Source organism: Biomphalaria glabrata, chromosome 9, assembly GCF_947242115.1.
Source record: "Biomphalaria glabrata chromosome 9, xgBioGlab47.1, whole genome shotgun sequence".
NCBI lineage: Eukaryota > Metazoa > Mollusca > Gastropoda > Planorbidae > Biomphalaria > Biomphalaria glabrata.
The window spans coordinates 13,113,784-13,131,266 of record NC_074719.1 but is presented as its reverse complement, the minus strand read 5'-3'; the positions used below and the strand labels follow the sequence as shown (position 1 = coordinate 13,131,266).

General features: G+C 35.7%; 2 protein-coding genes and 1 long non-coding RNA gene across 18 annotated transcripts in view; 2 read left to right on the top strand and 1 right to left on the bottom strand.

Moving 5' to 3' along the window:
• LOC106070933 (uncharacterized) overlaps nucleotides 1–3,887 on the top strand; it is a 20,793-nt gene extending 16,906 nt beyond the window's left edge. For 2 of the 3 annotated variants that reach the window (XM_056041544.1, XM_056041545.1), the window contains 3 exons: nucleotides 576–666; nucleotides 1,683–1,758; nucleotides 3,204–3,887. In XM_056041544.1, coding sequence (XP_055897519.1) covers nucleotides 576–666; nucleotides 1,683–1,758; nucleotides 3,204–3,803 — 767 coding nt within the window. In that variant the 3' untranslated portion in view covers nucleotides 3,804–3,887. The remainder of the gene's footprint in view (nucleotides 1–575; nucleotides 667–1,682; nucleotides 1,759–3,203) is intronic. The other variant, XM_056041547.1, reaches the window with a different exon arrangement.
• LOC129928230 (uncharacterized) lies at nucleotides 3,542–11,297 on the bottom strand. Of its 3 annotated transcripts, none has more exons than XR_008779814.1 (3): nucleotides 11,180–11,297; nucleotides 4,532–4,714; nucleotides 3,542–3,677 (listed from the first exon to the last, which is right to left on the bottom strand). It is a non-coding gene; the product is annotated as an uncharacterized LOC129928230 (long non-coding RNA). The 3 variants fall into 3 exon arrangements; XR_008779815.1 differs by lacking the exon at nucleotides 11,180–11,297 and adding an exon at nucleotides 6,711–6,745; XR_008779816.1 differs by lacking the exon at nucleotides 11,180–11,297 and adding an exon at nucleotides 6,711–6,745 and having other exon boundaries at nucleotides 4,532–4,711.
• On the top strand, nucleotides 9,141–17,483 carry LOC106070937 (uncharacterized). 12 transcript variants are annotated; one of them, XM_013230934.2, is made up of 4 exons: nucleotides 9,141–9,356; nucleotides 12,630–12,687; nucleotides 13,478–13,537; nucleotides 15,482–17,483. In XM_013230934.2, the coding sequence occupies exons 2-4, from the start codon at nucleotides 12,660–12,662 to the stop codon at nucleotides 16,405–16,407; spliced, it is 1,014 nt and encodes a 337-aa protein (XP_013086388.2). In that variant the 5' UTR covers nucleotides 9,141–9,356; nucleotides 12,630–12,659; the 3' UTR covers nucleotides 16,408–17,483. The 12 variants fall into 12 exon arrangements, with proteins under 12 accessions (XP_013086388.2, XP_013086385.2, XP_055897526.1 ...); XM_013230931.2 differs by having other exon boundaries at nucleotides 9,141–9,361; XM_056041551.1 differs by having other exon boundaries at nucleotides 9,142–9,356; nucleotides 13,481–13,537.

Sequence of the window (17,483 nt, the reverse complement as noted above, 5' to 3'; positions counted from 1 at the left end):
TTGTCTCCCTCAAAGCAGTAGCCTCTCTCCATGCCATTGTTGAGTCCAATGGAACAACAAAAATAGCTGATACAGTTTGGGTCAGCAGCGTCACATGATTTGACAGAATGAAGCATTGTATGATGCAAGCTACCAAAAGTCACCGTCTCATGATCTTGCAGCCAAAGGATTACAGCTCATGATCTTTACTCAAGAGAGACATGGCTCTAGTCTTTGTGGGGAAGTGCTCAGAGTGCAAGCTATGGACAAAAAAATAGTGATGAACTTAGCCCTGTAAAATAAGAAAACAAACGAAAAAAAAACCCAGGCTCCTCTAACACCCAGGCAGACGTCACTTTTTTTGTGATGCATGTCTCTCCAGAATAGGATTGCATGCAGCAACAATAAACTACATGAATCAATGTCATCTCACATACAGCGTTAGCACTATACAAGCGATTTTAGAAAAAAATTAATATTCAATTATTTCTATTTCATTTTGAGTCACTTTAGCTCTGCATAATGCTGTGAACATTTTGTTATATATTAATTTAATATTAGATACACAAAACTGTTCATTCTCTCAAATTTTTTAGGACTTTCAACAGATGTCAGTAAAAACGGAACACTTAGGGCTTTGAGTATAGCTGCACCCCTAGTCTTATTGATCGTGCTCCTTACAACAGGGTAAAACATTACTTTTGGCTTGTAGCCTAGGATTCCATTAAATGTTTCCTGTTACATAAGTATTTTACACTTATATTAGTTACAACAAAAATGATGATGCTAAAAGATATATAGTTTTAATGTATGACCTGATCATGGAGAAATTATAACCAAGTGTAAGCACACAATTGTTTACTAGGATAATAATTTCACTTGTGTATACACTTGTTCTTGTACGCTATATTCTAGAGTTGATATGTGTGTTAGATCTTTTCATGCACGGTGGCAAGTCTAAAAATAGACTTTTTGGTTGTATCCGGTATACCGAATAGAGGAAGTGCTGACAAACTATACGTTTTTTTTTTTGAAAGAAGTTAAATAATAATTTGTGTGCACTTTTTTAGACTTGCAGCAACCAGTTGTCTTAGCTCTTCCGTTTGAAGCTTCATTGAGTTGACAACATTTATGTTCAGTTTAGCTCCCTTGACATTTTTTTTTAGTTTATCTTGAAATTATCTTAAATATTAGGCTAAAGCATGGGCGTAGCCAGGGAGAAGGGTTGGGGTTCAACCCCCTCCCCCGAAATTCATCCCCCCCCCCCTTGACTGATTTTTGCTTTAATTTTGTTTATTTTAGTTGAGACTTAAAAGTTACACCATCACTTGCCCCACACACAAAAAATCCTGGCCACGCCCATGGGTTAAGGGTTACATCCAAGGACCTTTATATGTGTGTTTAATGGAGATTTTCGCCATAAATTTTTTATCAAAGTAATCTGCTACACCAAAAATAAACAAACCAGATTTCTATATATAGATTAGCCTGTATGTATAATACCCTCCCAATAGATAAAAATACTACAGGTCAATTTAATCGTAACAAATGTGATATCAACTTTATCAGAAGAGCAGTCATACATGAAAGAACCTATAAAGCAAACATTTGTATCTGAACCAAATACAATTTCTTTCTGTTGCATTATTTTTGGGATATGAACAATATTTACATTTTACATGCTTGAACTCTATCTTTCACAGAGTTTCTTTCATGCGAAGATGTCAGAATAGAAAATCGAACGTTCAAGAATTTATAATAAAAGAGAAACTAATGAAAGTAAGCCTTTAAATAATTATAATGTCATAGGTCATTGAAAAAAAAATCAAAAACTTGCAGGAACAGAGATAAACTAGTTGAGTTCAAGAAGCTAGATCTAGTAGTGAGCCAAAAATAGTTAATGAAACTCGTTACTGTCTGAAATAGACAGAAAAAAATAAACTAGTTGAGTTCAAGAAGCTAGATCTAGTAGTGAGCCAAAAATAATTAATGAAACTCGTTACTGTCTGAACTAGACAGAAAGTATCAAATAAAAGAGATGTGGAGATGTTACTTTCAAAGGAAGTAACTGAAAGAAAGAAACGGAGAAAGAAATTTAAAAAAAAAAAGTGAGTCAACCCTTAGGAAAATTTAGGAGCAGACGACCCTTAGGCAGTTTACAGCAGTCAGAGCTACACCCTGTCAGAACCTATGACGCCGCAGTTCCCAAACTGTAGATACGGCGTGTTCCAAAGAGTTATATAAGAAGCTTTTAATGTTATAAATCATAACACAAGGTGACCTTGAACTGTGTGGTGCTTAAAGACCTTCTTTTAATAATACCAGATGTAGGTTTGTGTAAAACAGTGTTTAAAACTTCAATGGCTGGTAAAATTAATGTTTTACTTAGAGTGTTTTAAGTATTTTGCTATAAGTAAAGATGATGATGTGATGATCAAAGAAATCTTGTAAGACGCTCACAAACCATCAACTTCTCTATATGATGTCGAAGAGAGATTTTGTGGGTCTAATTCTGAACTTAATCTTTGAGTGTTTAAAAGTTTTTCAAATCTTTATCTATTTTTGTCATTGTAGCATTGTCTCAGATGATCCTATAGCGTAATTGGTTTCATATCGTCATAACAAACTCACTTAGGCAATAGTTTGTTTGATAAGGAAGGAAGGAACAATTTTAAATAATCAAACCTTTACAATTACATTTCTTTTTGTTAAACATTAGTTACATGTAGACAAAATCAAGGTATTTAAATAAGTATTAAAATTAAATACAACAGTTTTTCGTTTGAATCTCAGGATAAATATTTAAAAGATTAACGAAGGAACAAATCATAGATTAATATATGAAAGAATTACATAAATGGGATGTAAAAATTAAAGTCACGACCTGTTTAACTCTTTCTCTCCTAACCGACGATACCAACGTTGATTTCATCAGAATGTGGTAAATAATTAGGGAGAGAAAGAGTTAAATAAAATCTATTATCGTAGACCCCCGTGGACATCTCGTAGACCCCCAATTTATTTTTTTACTTTCGTAGACACCTTGGAAGTCTTCGTAGACCCCTGGGGGTCTATAAAGACCACTTTGAGAATCACTGGCTTAGACCGAGATGTAGACCTAAGCTTTCACCTAATTATATTTCATTCTGTTCTTATATTATAGTATACTATTCACTTATACTTTATTCTATACCTAACTTTATATATAATGATTTCTTTAACAGACGGATGCTGAAACTTTCTTGAAAGGCAGAGACATTGTAGATGGAACTGTAGATATTACCCGAGTGTCTGACACAAACAAATTCAGAGCACAACTACTGAAAGACAGCGATTCACCAAACCAAGGGAATAGCATCCATGGAACAATCCAGAAATCTTTTGGTGCAAATAACCATCAAGGTGTAGAATTGGGCTTCACTGACCTTTATAAGGATTATGGGAAACACAATTTGAAATTTCAAGCCACCACCAGCGAGTGTTCATTAGTCAACGATGATATTCATTGTGACAGGCTGTCAAGTCGGAGCAGGGTGTCAAGGGACTACAGTGGCTCAGACGACAGTGGAACCTGCGACAGAGATGGTAACGACAGAGAAACAACACGTGACACTGAACTCTTTTCTGATCTCAACCAATGTTCCGATGATCAAAGCAACACTTGTCTTAGTGAGGCATCCAGCTATCTAAAGATGAACCTAGAAAGAGAAAATGAGGACTATAGAAAAGATCGACAGATACCACTGACATTTTGTTTTTCTGAAACATTGTGTAGCGATTTGAGTGAAGCTTCTTTTGACACTATATCAAGTTCTAGTCAGTAACGATTTTAGAATCAAACAGCATTACGTGTAATATATTTTTTGTTGTTTTGTTTTGCTAAAGCTATTAAAATATTGTGAGTGAAATTTGTGCTACTTTTAAAATGTCAAATCAAAATATGTCCCAAAAAAATATGTCCGTAAAAATAATGTCGGAATAAAATATGTGAAGTAAAATGTCATAAGTCAAAAAATAAATACTCTAGACTCTGAGTACATATATCAAATTGAAATACACTAGTGTAACATGTCAAAGTGAAATACTCTCTCTAGAGTAACATATATCAAATTGAAATACTCTAGAGTAACATATGTCTAATTGAAATATTCTAAAATAACATATGTCACAATTAAATACTCTAGAGCAGCGGTTCTCAACCTTTTAAGCTCGGCGACCCCTTTTTTACAATCCCCAACTCTGCCGCGATCCCCTCCCCACACACACACACAGCAATAGAAGAATAGACAAAATACAATCCATATTTTCGATGGTCTTAGGCGACCCCTGACAAATCGTCAATCGACCCCTCAAGGGGTCGCGACCCACAGGTTGAGAACCCTGCTCTAGAGTAACATAGGTCAAAGTGAAATATGTAAAAAAAAAAAAAACATGCGACGACAATAAGTCTAATTTATGCGGGCTCAAGTTCTAGAAAGGACTATGTACCTATCCACAAATTCCAAATATACATTGGGGTATAAACACTTACACAGAATACATATATACTTACTTGGTTACTTAGACTTAGATCCTCTCGCGCCGTTCGGTGCATTGGGTGGCAAGCTGTCTCCACAAAGATCTGTCACTGGCAGTGTCTGAAGCCTCTTCCCACCTGGTTTCCACTGCTCAGAGGTGAAAGTGTGGCACCAAATTATACGATGACGTCCCTGTTTGCGCTTTCCTCGTATTTCTGCTATATAAAACAAAATACATTAATAAATATTAATTGGTTAACTAATTGGTTAATTTTTGGATTGATTCGTGTATTGTTATCGACTAAGGATAATTATACAACATTTCAACTTGATTCGAGAATGGGAAGTGGGAGAAAAAAAATCGTCAAAACGTACTAAGGGACTAAATCCACACACATATATATTGACATCTCTTATTTAGTAGCATTTATTGCCCTTATTTTTATATCAAAAAGAAAATAATTAATCAGCAACAATTAATTAAATAATTGGTTAATTTTTTTTAATTGATTCATGTCTTGCCAAGTTCAATGAATAATTGTGCAAAGTTTTAACTTTGAATGGGAAACGGGAGCAAAAAATAAGTTCAAACTTTTTACCAGACAGACAGACAGACAGACACAGGGAGTTGATATAACCTTTGTGAATTGATGTTGTTCATTACATTCAGTGCTAAAAAAAAAAAAGAGGCAACACAAATTATTTTATGGTTTAAAATAATTCTAGTGTTCTGAATCAAGGATGAGTGCAATATTCAAAAGTTTACACACGTGACCTACATATTTTGTCAAATCTGTCGCAGACAAAGCCGTTGCGTCCAAGCGATCTCTACACAAGTAAATAGGAGGATTGCCAGAGAATGAAAAGATTTCCCTTCCCCATGCGGCCTAGGCTTTCCTCTCTGAACAGCTGTCAAACGTTTAGTAAAGTTTAACTAGAGAACAGCAATACGCATTGCCAGTGGCGTAGCTAGGGTTTATGATGCCCAGTGCGGCATCTCCTCATGATGCTCTACCCCCCCCAAAGGAATTTTTTTTCTTTTCAGAATAATGTGTACTCGTCGTTCAAGTATTTCTAATTCGCAAAAAGATTTACTTTACACAAAGATACTACAACTGAATCTTATGTTCCTTTCTACTGGCAAAACTTTCAATCATTTGATCCAAATAATGTTTTACCACTAGATTTTGTTCAACGTGAAAAATGGTCAAATGAGTGAGTTGTCAATTAGACATTCCTGATTGCAAATAATTCTTAATTCGGTCTAACTTTAGTTTGGAATAACTACGCTCCTATGTAGCTTCGCTTACAGCATTTATCAGAAATATTTAAAACAAGATGACGATATTCGGGCCTGACTCATCCACAGTCGATAGTTTTTAAAATTAAAAGCTCAGCAAGTCTTTGTTTCTGATGTTTGGAGGCTTCATAAGAGACTGCGACAAACCGCTGAAGCTTCTTTCTCTCGAGATGAAATTAGTTTTTGTCAATGTCACTAGGAGCAGTCTCGAGATTGATTTCAACCTAAGGATTCAATAGTTGGGAAGGTGACACTAATTCATATTTAACCGGTTCAATTAAATTTCTCTTAATATCTCTTTTATTTGTCAATTTATTTGTCATCATCAATACCCAGCACATGTTTTCGTCAAAGGCAATACTATTTTCAGCAATGCCCTGAGACAAGTATTTTTAGATTGTATTTAATGTTTTCCATTTTGAGTGCGCAATTTCGAATTGACAATCTTTGATTTGAAGGTAGACGTGTGCGTTGTCTAGTTTAGTTACTACACGGGCTCACAACCCAAAGTAGGGGAGAACATTAAAAGACGGCATAGCAACTAACAATCATTTTGATTCAGATCTAGTAGAATGATTTTTACCTGGATTAGTCAATGTCTTCAGAGTTTCTATAATTTTTTGACAATTTATCCCTAACCATCTTGACGAATTCTCATCTAGCGGGTTTCAAAGCTAGTATCAGTGAATTCTTTCAAAAATGACTAAAAAAAATCACAGTGAAATAAAAATAAACAACAACAATTTAATATCTACATCTAGTGTCAAAAGATGTATTTATAAAATCAGGATCTAAATGAAACCATAGGACTGGATATTGAAGTAGAAATTTTTACCTACACGACTTTCTCCTAAAACCAGTGTATTGAACAATTAAGTCACAACAGAAGAAAATGAGCTTGTAAAATGTTTTACCTTCAGAGATTTCAACAGATCTAGTCAGTTTGACTGAGATTAACAAAGTAGTTGACATTTCAAATACAGAAGTTTGTGTTTGGTCCACTGGCGATCCAGGGGGGGGGGCGGTAGGGGCGATCGCCCCCCCCCCCCCGAAGGGGGGTGGCGGACGAATTTTAGATTAGAATTCGCACAATTTGTATACGAATTTATTACTTATGTTAATAATATATACTAATTATTTATATTTTTAACATATTTTTAGATTGTTTCGCCCCCCCCCTCTAGTATGTTGGCCGATTTGGTGGGGTCGGGAGGGGGCAATGGCATCAATCCGCCCTCCCCCCCCCCCAATAAACTTTTGAGTGGGGGGGCGGTCCAATTTATTTGTAGAAATCACAGCTTGCTAACAGAATCAATTAAATATCTATATAATTAAAACTTGTTATTGATATTTTAACCGATCTTTATACTATGTCTTTCCCCTGTTGACCGATCGGGGTGGGGGCGAATACCTCTACTGCCCTTCCCACCTAAACCCTTTGAGTGGGGGGGGGGCGGTCCTACTTTTATGGACAAATCATAGTTTGTGAACAAAATTAGTTGAATTAATATATAAATTTTATATTTTGTCGCTCCCCTTCTGGTATTTAGGCCGATTCGGTGGGGTAGGGGGGTATGCGATTGCCTGTACTGCCCTTCCCACTCTAGCCCTCTTAGTGGGGGGGGGGGGGCGGTCCTATTTTTATTGAGAAGTCATAGTTTGTGAACACAATTAGTAGAATATCTATATAGTATAAACTACGTATTGATATGTGAATCCATTATATATTATGTCGCACTACACTCTAATCTCAAATTTTATAATTATTAAATATAAAATGAAAAAGGGTTGTACCAGGTGCGAGGGGCGATAAATACAATCGCCTCCCCCCCCCCCCCCCCCATCGGATAAACAAATAATTTTTCTTTTTGTATTATAGTTAAGAAATTACAAAATAAAAAAAATCTGTCACTGATATAATTTATATATGCTATAAATTAAATTCCTATATCGAGTAGCCCCACCCCTGTTCTTTAATGCCAGATGCAATCATTAGCAGAAATTATAAAAATGAGCGAGGATTAATCGTTTTCAGTCTATCGCCCCTCCCCTTTCCAGACAGAGTTTATGTAATTTTACATGAATTTATCATAATTATTTTAAGAAAGACTTTGCTTTGGAAAAGTTAGAATTCAAACGAAATTTTTCAGTACAAGAGTCACGATTTTGATGAGTTCTAAACCAAAATAAAAATCTCCTAGTCGCCTATTTCAACCTTTACTCAATCTGATATCTTCTAGTTACATAAATTTGGGACTATAACTCACAATTTACGCTTGAACTTTATTGAATAGTATTTATCGAATAATTTTTTCTTTGGCAGCGATCCTTAAAGCTTTAATCTCAATATGTGGGGTATCTTATCTTTTCAAGGAACAAATCGGTTTTATTTGCAATGTATTAACGGCTTATAAATTCATATTAGAATAGTTTACAACACTATTCAAAAGGTCCTTTTTAAATAGGGTGCTTTAGGTCAGTGAAGAATGCAAAAAAAACCACTTATGTCGTCGGGGCTTCGCCCCGAACTTCACTGATGAGTAATGAGCTGTAGATGTCAGGAGAATACTTTTCTTCAGTGAAGAATGCAAGAAAACGAATTAGGCGGCGGGGCTTCGCCTCGAACCTCACTGAAGAAGCATACAGCGCTCCCCCAAACCCCCAAGCTTGCAAGAGAAAGGCCTCAACATGACTGGGTTTTTTTTTCGCCGAAAGTTGAGATACATTGCTTTTTTTTTATTCTTTTATATATATATATATATATATATATATATATATATATATATATATATATATATATATATATATATATATATGCTGTACGCACGTGTATGCATAGGGTTAGGGTTTACTTGGCGCTCGGGTTAGGGTTTGAAAAAAAATCGCCCCCCCCCCCCACTCCAAAGTCCTGGATCCGCTAGTGGTTTGGTCGTACATGAGCAATGTGTATATCTTACTGAAACGCTGAGGGGAACTTAATTCATACTGAGATCTGAGGGCTTTTTTGATGCCCCTCGCAACTTGATGCCCCGTGCGGCCCGCACCACCCACACATTGCTAGCTACGCCACTGCGCATTGCGTCTATAATATCAACTTTTTATTATCAACATTGAAGTTACATAGAATGTCTCTTCTAGTGTCATGTATAAAAAAAAATTAAGCTACAGGGATCAAGAGAAAGAAACTGTATAGAGTTACATTTTTTTGTACAAAGAAAATCGGGTATTCCTAATCTTACGTAAAATACTGCATGAAAGAAGTCACGACTTTTTCAAATCAGTTAGTTGGGTATTTTTTACTAGATCTGGATATTTCTGGAAAAAAAAAAAGCATCGTTGCGTTTCAGTAATAAGACTTCTATAACATTAATATAATAATGTCTGGGTTGGATCTAGAGATCATGTTTAATAACTAGAATATCTTCCATTCTCTCGTGACGCGTGTTAACTGAGAGGTAAAGTGTTTGACTTCCTCCGCTGAGTCCGCCCCATAGATCTTTACATACTTGGGGGATTAACTCGGGACCATAGTGACAACAGTCTAAAACAAACAGCACACGGTCAGGTGAATATCTTTTGGCTTTCTCTATTTCTTTTCATCTAATTCTGCGTAAGACTATTTCATTTTTTAATTTATGTTATTTAGACCAGACATTGAAATTGTGTCGTCCACGGGACATAGATGACAACTATGTGAGCATAAGTGTGCAGAGCCAGACCTAATAATCGCGGAGCACTGTGCGAAACAGATTGCGCGGGGCCCAGTCTGGTTAGGGATAAGGGTAATAAGTTAGAATTAAGATTTTGTATTAGAAAATAAAAGTCGTCTTTGCATTTGATTCATTCTTAACCAAGTACAAAGTCACGATCCAATGAACTTGACGAGCCTTGCGGGTAGCGAAGTCATGGAGTATATCAACAAAGTTCTGTTTCCTACATAGATCACGCTCAATAGCAAGAATTACCAATTTGTTGAATCTATCTTCGTGAATTGTTGACCTCAAGTAATTCTTGATTACTTTGAGGCGTGAGAAGCTTCTTTCGCCAGATGCCAATGTTATGGGCATTGTCTAATGACGTTTATTTTTATCGCCGTATGATTTGGCGTTTTCCATATTGAATAATACCATTTAATGACCATTTTGTCTATATTTCAGGAGTTTTTTTTTTTAGTTTTCATGAGATTTTAAATAATTTTAGGCCTTTTTCGTATATTTTGCAATTTCGAGAGTTTTCCAGGAGCTCCTGAAAATCAGAATGCGGTGGGTGCCCTGTATATATTATAATGGTTTGATTTAATAATTTACACCTAGAATTAGCGCGGGGCCTATGAAATTGCGGGGCTCACTGCGGTCGAATAGTTTGCAATAGTCTAAGCCCGGCCTTGTAAGTGTGGCCCGCAGAAATATAAAAAAGAAAATCCATGCGTCATGTACAGAAAACAGTACACTAGTCTGTTTGAGTACTTGAGATTTAAAAGTCAACCACAGTTATTTACTCTTTGTTTATATCTGTATTTTTTTTCAAAGATTCCATTGACGCTCTTTAAGGAATAAAGTTTAGTAAGGAAAAAAAAAAGATATGAAGAAATGGGGTAACGATATAATGGAACCAAAAGAAAAACTTTAGAAAATAAAAACAATAAAATCGGTACAGATTTTAAATTTAAAAAAAAATACGCCAAAGACGCCATATTGAAATATTCCTATTGTCAACAAAATATTAAATATTACATTGTTCTGGACGCTAAAGAGATTAGAACACATACCTCTCTATATATATATATGTAATAATATGTATATAAATATATATATATATATAGAGAGAGAGACTGGACATTGAGATCTCTAACACTGCACAAAAATGTGAACAACTTTTAAAAAGCTCAAACAAAAGCGTTGTTTTGTCAAGTAGTTATAAGAAGTAAAGCTATTTTGTCTATGAAAGTGAAGATCGAAAATAAGAGCACTCTCGTCTAATTCTTACTCTAATTAATCAATCTATTTAAATGTACAATTTAAAATTAGAAGAAGATTAAAATCAACAGACTTGAATTATTTCGATCGAGGATTTTCGAAACATTATCTCAATGGAAACTAGCAGGAAATGGCTTTATACCCTAGACTTGCGTAAAATCCTCAAAATGGTATTGCATTATTTCTAAACTTTGAAAAATAAAAATCATTAGATACTTTCTAAGACAGAAAAGATCGATTTTCCTAGATTCGAAGCGACTTCCCTTTTAGCCCGAAAGAGTTACGTACATACAATATATATAGGTATGTGATCTGATCACCAAAACGGCTAGTTTCAATGCTTGGAATGTATTACATTCAAGCACGAAATTATCCGTTTTTACTTTATTTTGTGAGTTTCTTACTACCTGTGTTATAGCTGTCCACTTTAGCTGTCTTCTAGTTTAAAAGAAGATTGTCTGGGTTTTTTTTTCTTGGAAAAGGATCCACTAACATTTAACCTTGACCTCGATCTCAAATCATGCGTTGTACGTGCAGAATTAAAGGAAGAAAGACAACTCGTGCATCTGTAAGTACATTAGATGTAATTAAATACCTAACTGACGTTCTAAAGTGTAACATAGAAAGTAGAGAAAAAACTTTATACACAGATGAATAAAACATGTACGCTATTATAGGAGAAAAGTCTTAGGTATGTACTAAGTAAACAAAGCGTATACAATGGATTTACAAGTGTATGTGTGGGGGGAGGGGGGTGTGTGGACGCGCCAAGTTATTTATAACATTCAACAAGGAACCAAATAGTCCCACATAAAATTGTGGTCGTGCGTGATATTAATAGTGTAGCAACTATGAAATAAGCCTAGACCACGTTATATTTTGTATTGGGTACTTATTCCATAAACACTGCCTGGATTACTTATTCTTTAACTGGATAGCGTATATATGTTCTAAATAATACCTGGATTAGCCTCTCCTTCTCTAATAGTAACTGGATTAGTTTCTTATTTTCAAAATGGTACTTGGGTTAATTATCAAACTGGAATATTTTGGCTCAGGGGACCCTCAGTTTCCAACTCTACAACCGAGTGTTTATTAACTATTTTTGGTTCAGGGCCGGCATGAGTTATTTGAGTAGTATGACATCAGTTATGTGATAGATTTGTTTGTAGAGTTGCAACTTAGGTTTAAATTCTTAAATATTTTTCTAATGCGTTCGTTATTCAGGACGTCTTCACTATGAGACTTAACTCTTTCTCTCCTAAATGACGATACCAGCGTTGATTCCACCAGAATGTGGTAAATAATTACGGAGAGAAAGAGTTAAAGAATGATACTGAGATGTGCAATGTCATGGTTGCACGTTTTGATGATCCCTTCATTTCATTTTGTTTGTATCACTTTGTGTCTGGCCAAATGATTGTTTTATTACAGTGTCAGTAAAAGAAAGTCCCCCCCCCTCCAGAAGTGCTATTGAAAGCTACACAAACACAAAGTTTAAATAGTGATTAACAACACGGAAGAATGAATAATGTATATATAATCTTGTACTTTTTTTTTATATGTCGGCTTTAAAAAAAAGTTGGGGTGGAAACTGCAACTAAAAAAAAAAAATCCTATTTGGTAATTCCATCCCTGAGGTTTTGATCGTGAAAATGGTTTCGTTGTTTTATTTACACGTTAAGTTAAAACAGGCTAAAAGGTCATATTGTTTCCTCCAACACAAATGGAGAATCATTGATGTCAGTCAGACACTGAGACACGACCATATGGGGTATAATTTAGATTTAAAAGCCTACTTTTCATATAATAAATTGACGAAACCTTATACATTGTTAACATATGTTTTTTTTTCAGTTGAAAGATTTTGATTTCAATAATGTAAAGATGGACACTTTGAATAGTACTCTTAAAGGTAATTAAACATCATTTTATTGAATTAGAAAAATGTAATAGCTGAAAAGAGTTTCTTTGTTGAATGCCGTTGGTACATATTTTTTTTGTAAGATTAGATTAAGTTTCACGCGGCTACGCAAACCCAATTGTGACCTCCATATTTTTCCTAATCTGATGCACACAAAACCGTGTCCGCAGTCTATTGAAGTTTACTGTACCGGTACGTTTTTCGGTGCTTGTCGACAGGAGCTTTTCTTTTAAGCCTCAACGTGTGTCCCGCGGCCTTCGTGAGAGCTCCTCAACTGTCTCTTTCAGAGGCCATCTGCTGACAGCTACTTTCCTGTATGCCAGTGAGGGCAAAATGGCGCCTGAGTTGACCTCTGTAACCTCTGTTACGCTGTCTTCCTTTAACCTCGCCAAAAAAAAAAAAAAAAAGATCGTCTTTGGTATATGGTCGTTCCCCGGATTAAGTGTCCAACCCAGGCAGTTGTCATCACCGCGTCCAGCAGAACATGGTTATTTGTTAATGTAGGCCTATTTAGCAACTAATGAGGTTCTTTGACTCCCCAGATATGAAAGAAAATAATTATTCTACTTAATATTGCGCATATAGTCACACTGACCTTTATAGTGATATACACTATTACAATTATGTAGTAGTGATCTTTATATTTTAACTCATTTAGCTTTCTCCATAAATACATGGACATGAATGTAAATGCGCAAAATAAAAAAAAAATATAAATAGTTTAGACTTTGTGTAACCTTTCTATAACGTGAAAATTCTGAGTTATGTTCTATCTAACCAGCAGATGTTCCCAAAGACGAGTGCAGCACCCAGTCAGATGAGGATGGATGTCAAATCCTAGGTAAATATTTACAAAGCTTATATCAACTCTGTCTGTCTGGTACAAAGTCCATGTACAAGTTATTCCTCCCACTTCACATTCTCTGATCAAATTGAAGCTTAGTACAATTAGGTCGTTGGCTAAAAATTTGAATCTAACAAAAGATTACCGTAAACCTTCTATTTTTATAAGGACTCTAGCTCAGTGGATAGCGTGTTAGCTTTCCGTCATGTTTTTCAGACTCCGCAAATAAAAAAAAATGCTTTTGAAAAAGGCAACACAGATATCTTTCCCCCCCCCCCAAAAAAAAAAAAACAACGTGTCAATAAAAGTCTTTGGACTAAAGCTGGATGTACTGGTATTTAGACCTATATTTGTTTTTTCTCTAGATTTAGAAGTTTGCTTGTTAAATGTGTGTCCATAGAATGTGTACAACTGCATCGCAAATACAGTGTGATTAAAAAAGAATGCCCAAAATCATCACACTTTTATTCATTTCAAAAGCATTGTAAAGGTCATTTGATAACAGGAGTTTTTGTTTAATTGGGTGTTAATTTTATCTTGTCAATTTCAATTGTCTTTGTAAGAAAATCACGTTTTGTGTGCTTAATTTGGTTCTTGAGTTTGGTATTGATCCACCCAATCGTGCAAGCATCCGAATGTGGATACAGGAAAGACCGGATGCCTGTCCAAATGGAGGAATAAAGCTGCAATCGGCACAGTGGATGGGGACATCAGGAAGCGCATTTGGGATGAATTTTCATATCGTCTTGATGTTGTCCGGTGGTGGTCACATTGAGCACTTGTAAAACATGAAATATGTACCATATCAAATTGCTAACTCCTAATGTCCATCCGAGAGTCCTGCGCTACATGGAAATAGGACTAACTGCTCTTATCCAGCCGCGTTTTGTCGATCAAGGAGAACAATGAGACCTATCTGTTCAATATTAGTTTGTGATAATAAATAAGACTATAATAATAAAAATAATAATAATTTATTATTATTATGTTAGAAACAAATTAGTATTCATTCTCTGGCGCTGCCAGGGTCGAGGTTCGTTAAAGAGAAACAAAATTCATCGTAGTCCCTTTAACAGTTTCCACCGAGGAATTTTCTGGTGATGTGGCAGGTCTGCAGCACTACCGCCTTATGACAGACCACGAGAATGTTTCTATGAATGTTAAGGGCCTTGAAGGTATCTGTGAGGTCAGTTGTTTTTATCCCCTCGGTTGATATAACAATGGGATATAGTGTTATTTTAGATAACTTCCATAAACTCCAATCTCCAAGCCTAGGTTCCCATATTTCCGTTGTTTTTTCAACTCAGTTTTTTTTTTTTAAATTATGAGATAGTGGTACGGCGATGTCAATAATGGTAGCGGTTTTTTCTTTTTTATCGATGAACAGCAAATCAGGGCGATTAAAATCTACCGTTTTGTCGGTCAAAATAGGCCTATCCCAGTACAGGAGATGATCAGTAGACTCGAGAACCTCTTGCTGTGAGTATTTGTAATAAGGAGGAGTATCCTTACCGATCAAATTGTGTATCAAAGCCAAGTGCTGGTGTATTAGCTTTGCAACTTGGTTAGGGCGACCTAGGTAAGCAGATTCCGATAGGGCTGAACATCCCGCCATTATGTGTTCAATTGACTCACCCACATTTCCACATTTTCTGCATTTGTCAACAATATTGAGTTTTAGAATATGTATGTCGTAATTTTGTTTTAATTACTCTGTCCTGTATTGCTGTAACAAAGCCTTCAGAGTAGAGATGACCTGCTTTGAGCCATGCTAAGGAAGCAGCTTTCTCAGTGTTGTCCCCCATCTAATAAAGCCGGGAATTTTCCGTGGAGTTTTTTTTCTTCACATTGGCGAATCTCATGCCCATTTATTATTATTATTATTATTGTTATTGTTATTGTTGTTGTTATTATTATTACTTATATGCTTCTATTTTCAAGGTGAACATGAAACTCAAGTGTTAGAAGACAGTGAAGCTGATCTAGATCTACATAAACATTATGCAGGCTGTACGAAGAATCCAGGTCACGAACAATTTATACCTGTTGACAAATTCACCATACAACATCTTCCAGAAGATCGTCGCGATGAAGATCTGGTCCAGCTCATTAAAAATACCGCTGACCTGACAGTTAGGGTGGATGTAAAAGTGACCAGTTCCTGTAGACCACAGTATTGGCCAAATAAAACTAGACCATATCCCTTTCATAAGGGGAAAAAAACGAACTTGAGGCTAGGGAGTGGAATCATTTGGAATGTACACATGGTTCAAGACGAGACAGCTGCTTGCTGGTGTAAACAATGTCAACAATCAAACTCACCCAAGCACGTGTGGTGGGAATTTTATGTGGACACAGCCACGCACGTGGTCTTTGATGACGAGGAAGCGAAACATACGTCCTTGACATTGTTTTATGACAGGGAAGGTAGTCCCGAGGTGACCGTTGACACAGTCAGAGTTGATAAAGTCGACATTGAGTACGACGTATGCATGTTGAAAGGTGTGACATGTAACAGACGTCTGGGACGAAAACTGGTGCACATTGGGAAAGATTTCAGTGAATCTTGGCAAAAAGTTTGTGACGAATACAAGACATCTAGAGATGATCACAAGCTGGTGTATATTGTGTCACACCCGCATGGATGTCATAAGCAGGTCAGTATTGGTCGATGGAGGAAAAAATACGTAACGAAAGACAAGGATGGGAATGACTTGTACCAGTTCACCTACACGACCTGTACATGTCCAGGCAGTAGTGGAGCCAATGTCCAGTGTGTTGGCTATAGTGTAGATTGGCCTGATCTTGTCCACGGGGGGTGTTTAAGGTCTGGGTTAAATTACAGCGGGAACTGTAAAGCCTTTTAACGTGTGTCACTGATCGGGGGTTTTATTTAAAAGTATACATTCAGCAGAATTTTGTAACGTTAAATTGTATTACTGTTGTGGATGTCGTTGTTTTGTAGCACCAAACTTCTGGTAGACAACTAAACCACAGTAAACGTATTATATATTAACTTATAAAACTTGAATAACTTCTTTGTGAACAAAATTTAATAGAACTTTTATTACAATAAAAATAAATTGAGCTCGAGATGAAATGAAATAAATACAGTATTTTAGAAATAATTTAAAATGGTATTTTGAACAAAATCTAACTAGTAGAGACGCACTTTAGGTGACATTGGCGACCATCGCCCGAACAATCAACAGGTGTAAGAAGAATATAACTGTTTAATTCAGAACGAGAACAGTCTAGTCTCAGTCACTATAATAAACCATGTTACGTGTATGAAAGCCCTAGCCTCAACTGTTTATCTATATCTAATCTACAGTCTCGCTTTAGATTCATGTCGTCATAATTGTGCGTTCACTGGAGTTCACCTAAAGTACGTCTCTACAAACTCACTATAAAAACAAAGTCTTTCCCTCTGGCATTCTAAACTCGACTCATGTACTCAAGACAGTTTACCACAATGCAGCTTTTCTTACATCATTCACCATGCATAGCCAATCAACCAATCACCAACTCCTTCTCAACGTCACCATAGAAACACACACACACACACTCCATAACAATTACGTCATAAAAGTATTCAATCAGCATAGCCTGAGACCTAAGTACTGATGTATTGTTTGAAATTGAATCTGTATCATCGATTTTGTTCAATACTTTAACTTACTTTAAATATTTATTGTAACAATTTTGATTTCAGTTTTTTTTTTATACTAATAATAATAAGGCTTGTCTTCGAGTCCGAAGATTCATGTCATTGTTATATATATACTTTGTTCTTTATAATATGTCTAACTTACAAATAATAAAAATACCTTGTTTAACTTGTACATATTACCTAAAGTATATAAACTTTTTAAGCAAGTTACATAAGCCTGCATAACAAACAAGTATTGCCTAATATTTAATAAATGATTGAATTCTTTCA

Excerpts from the sequence above, each read along its gene's own strand:
- LOC106070937 (XM_013230927.2), top strand. The coding sequence starts at position 11,293 with ATGCGTTGTACGTGCAGAATTAAAGGAAGAAAGACAACTCGTGCATCT. Across the intron at positions 11,341-12,629 it reads GAAAGACAACTCGTGCATCT|TTGAAAGATTTTGATTTCAA; the intron begins GTAAGTACATTA and ends TTTTTTTTTCAG. Across the intron at positions 12,688-13,477 it reads TTTGAATAGTACTCTTAAAG|CAGATGTTCCCAAAGACGAG; the intron begins GTAATTAAACAT and ends CTATCTAACCAG.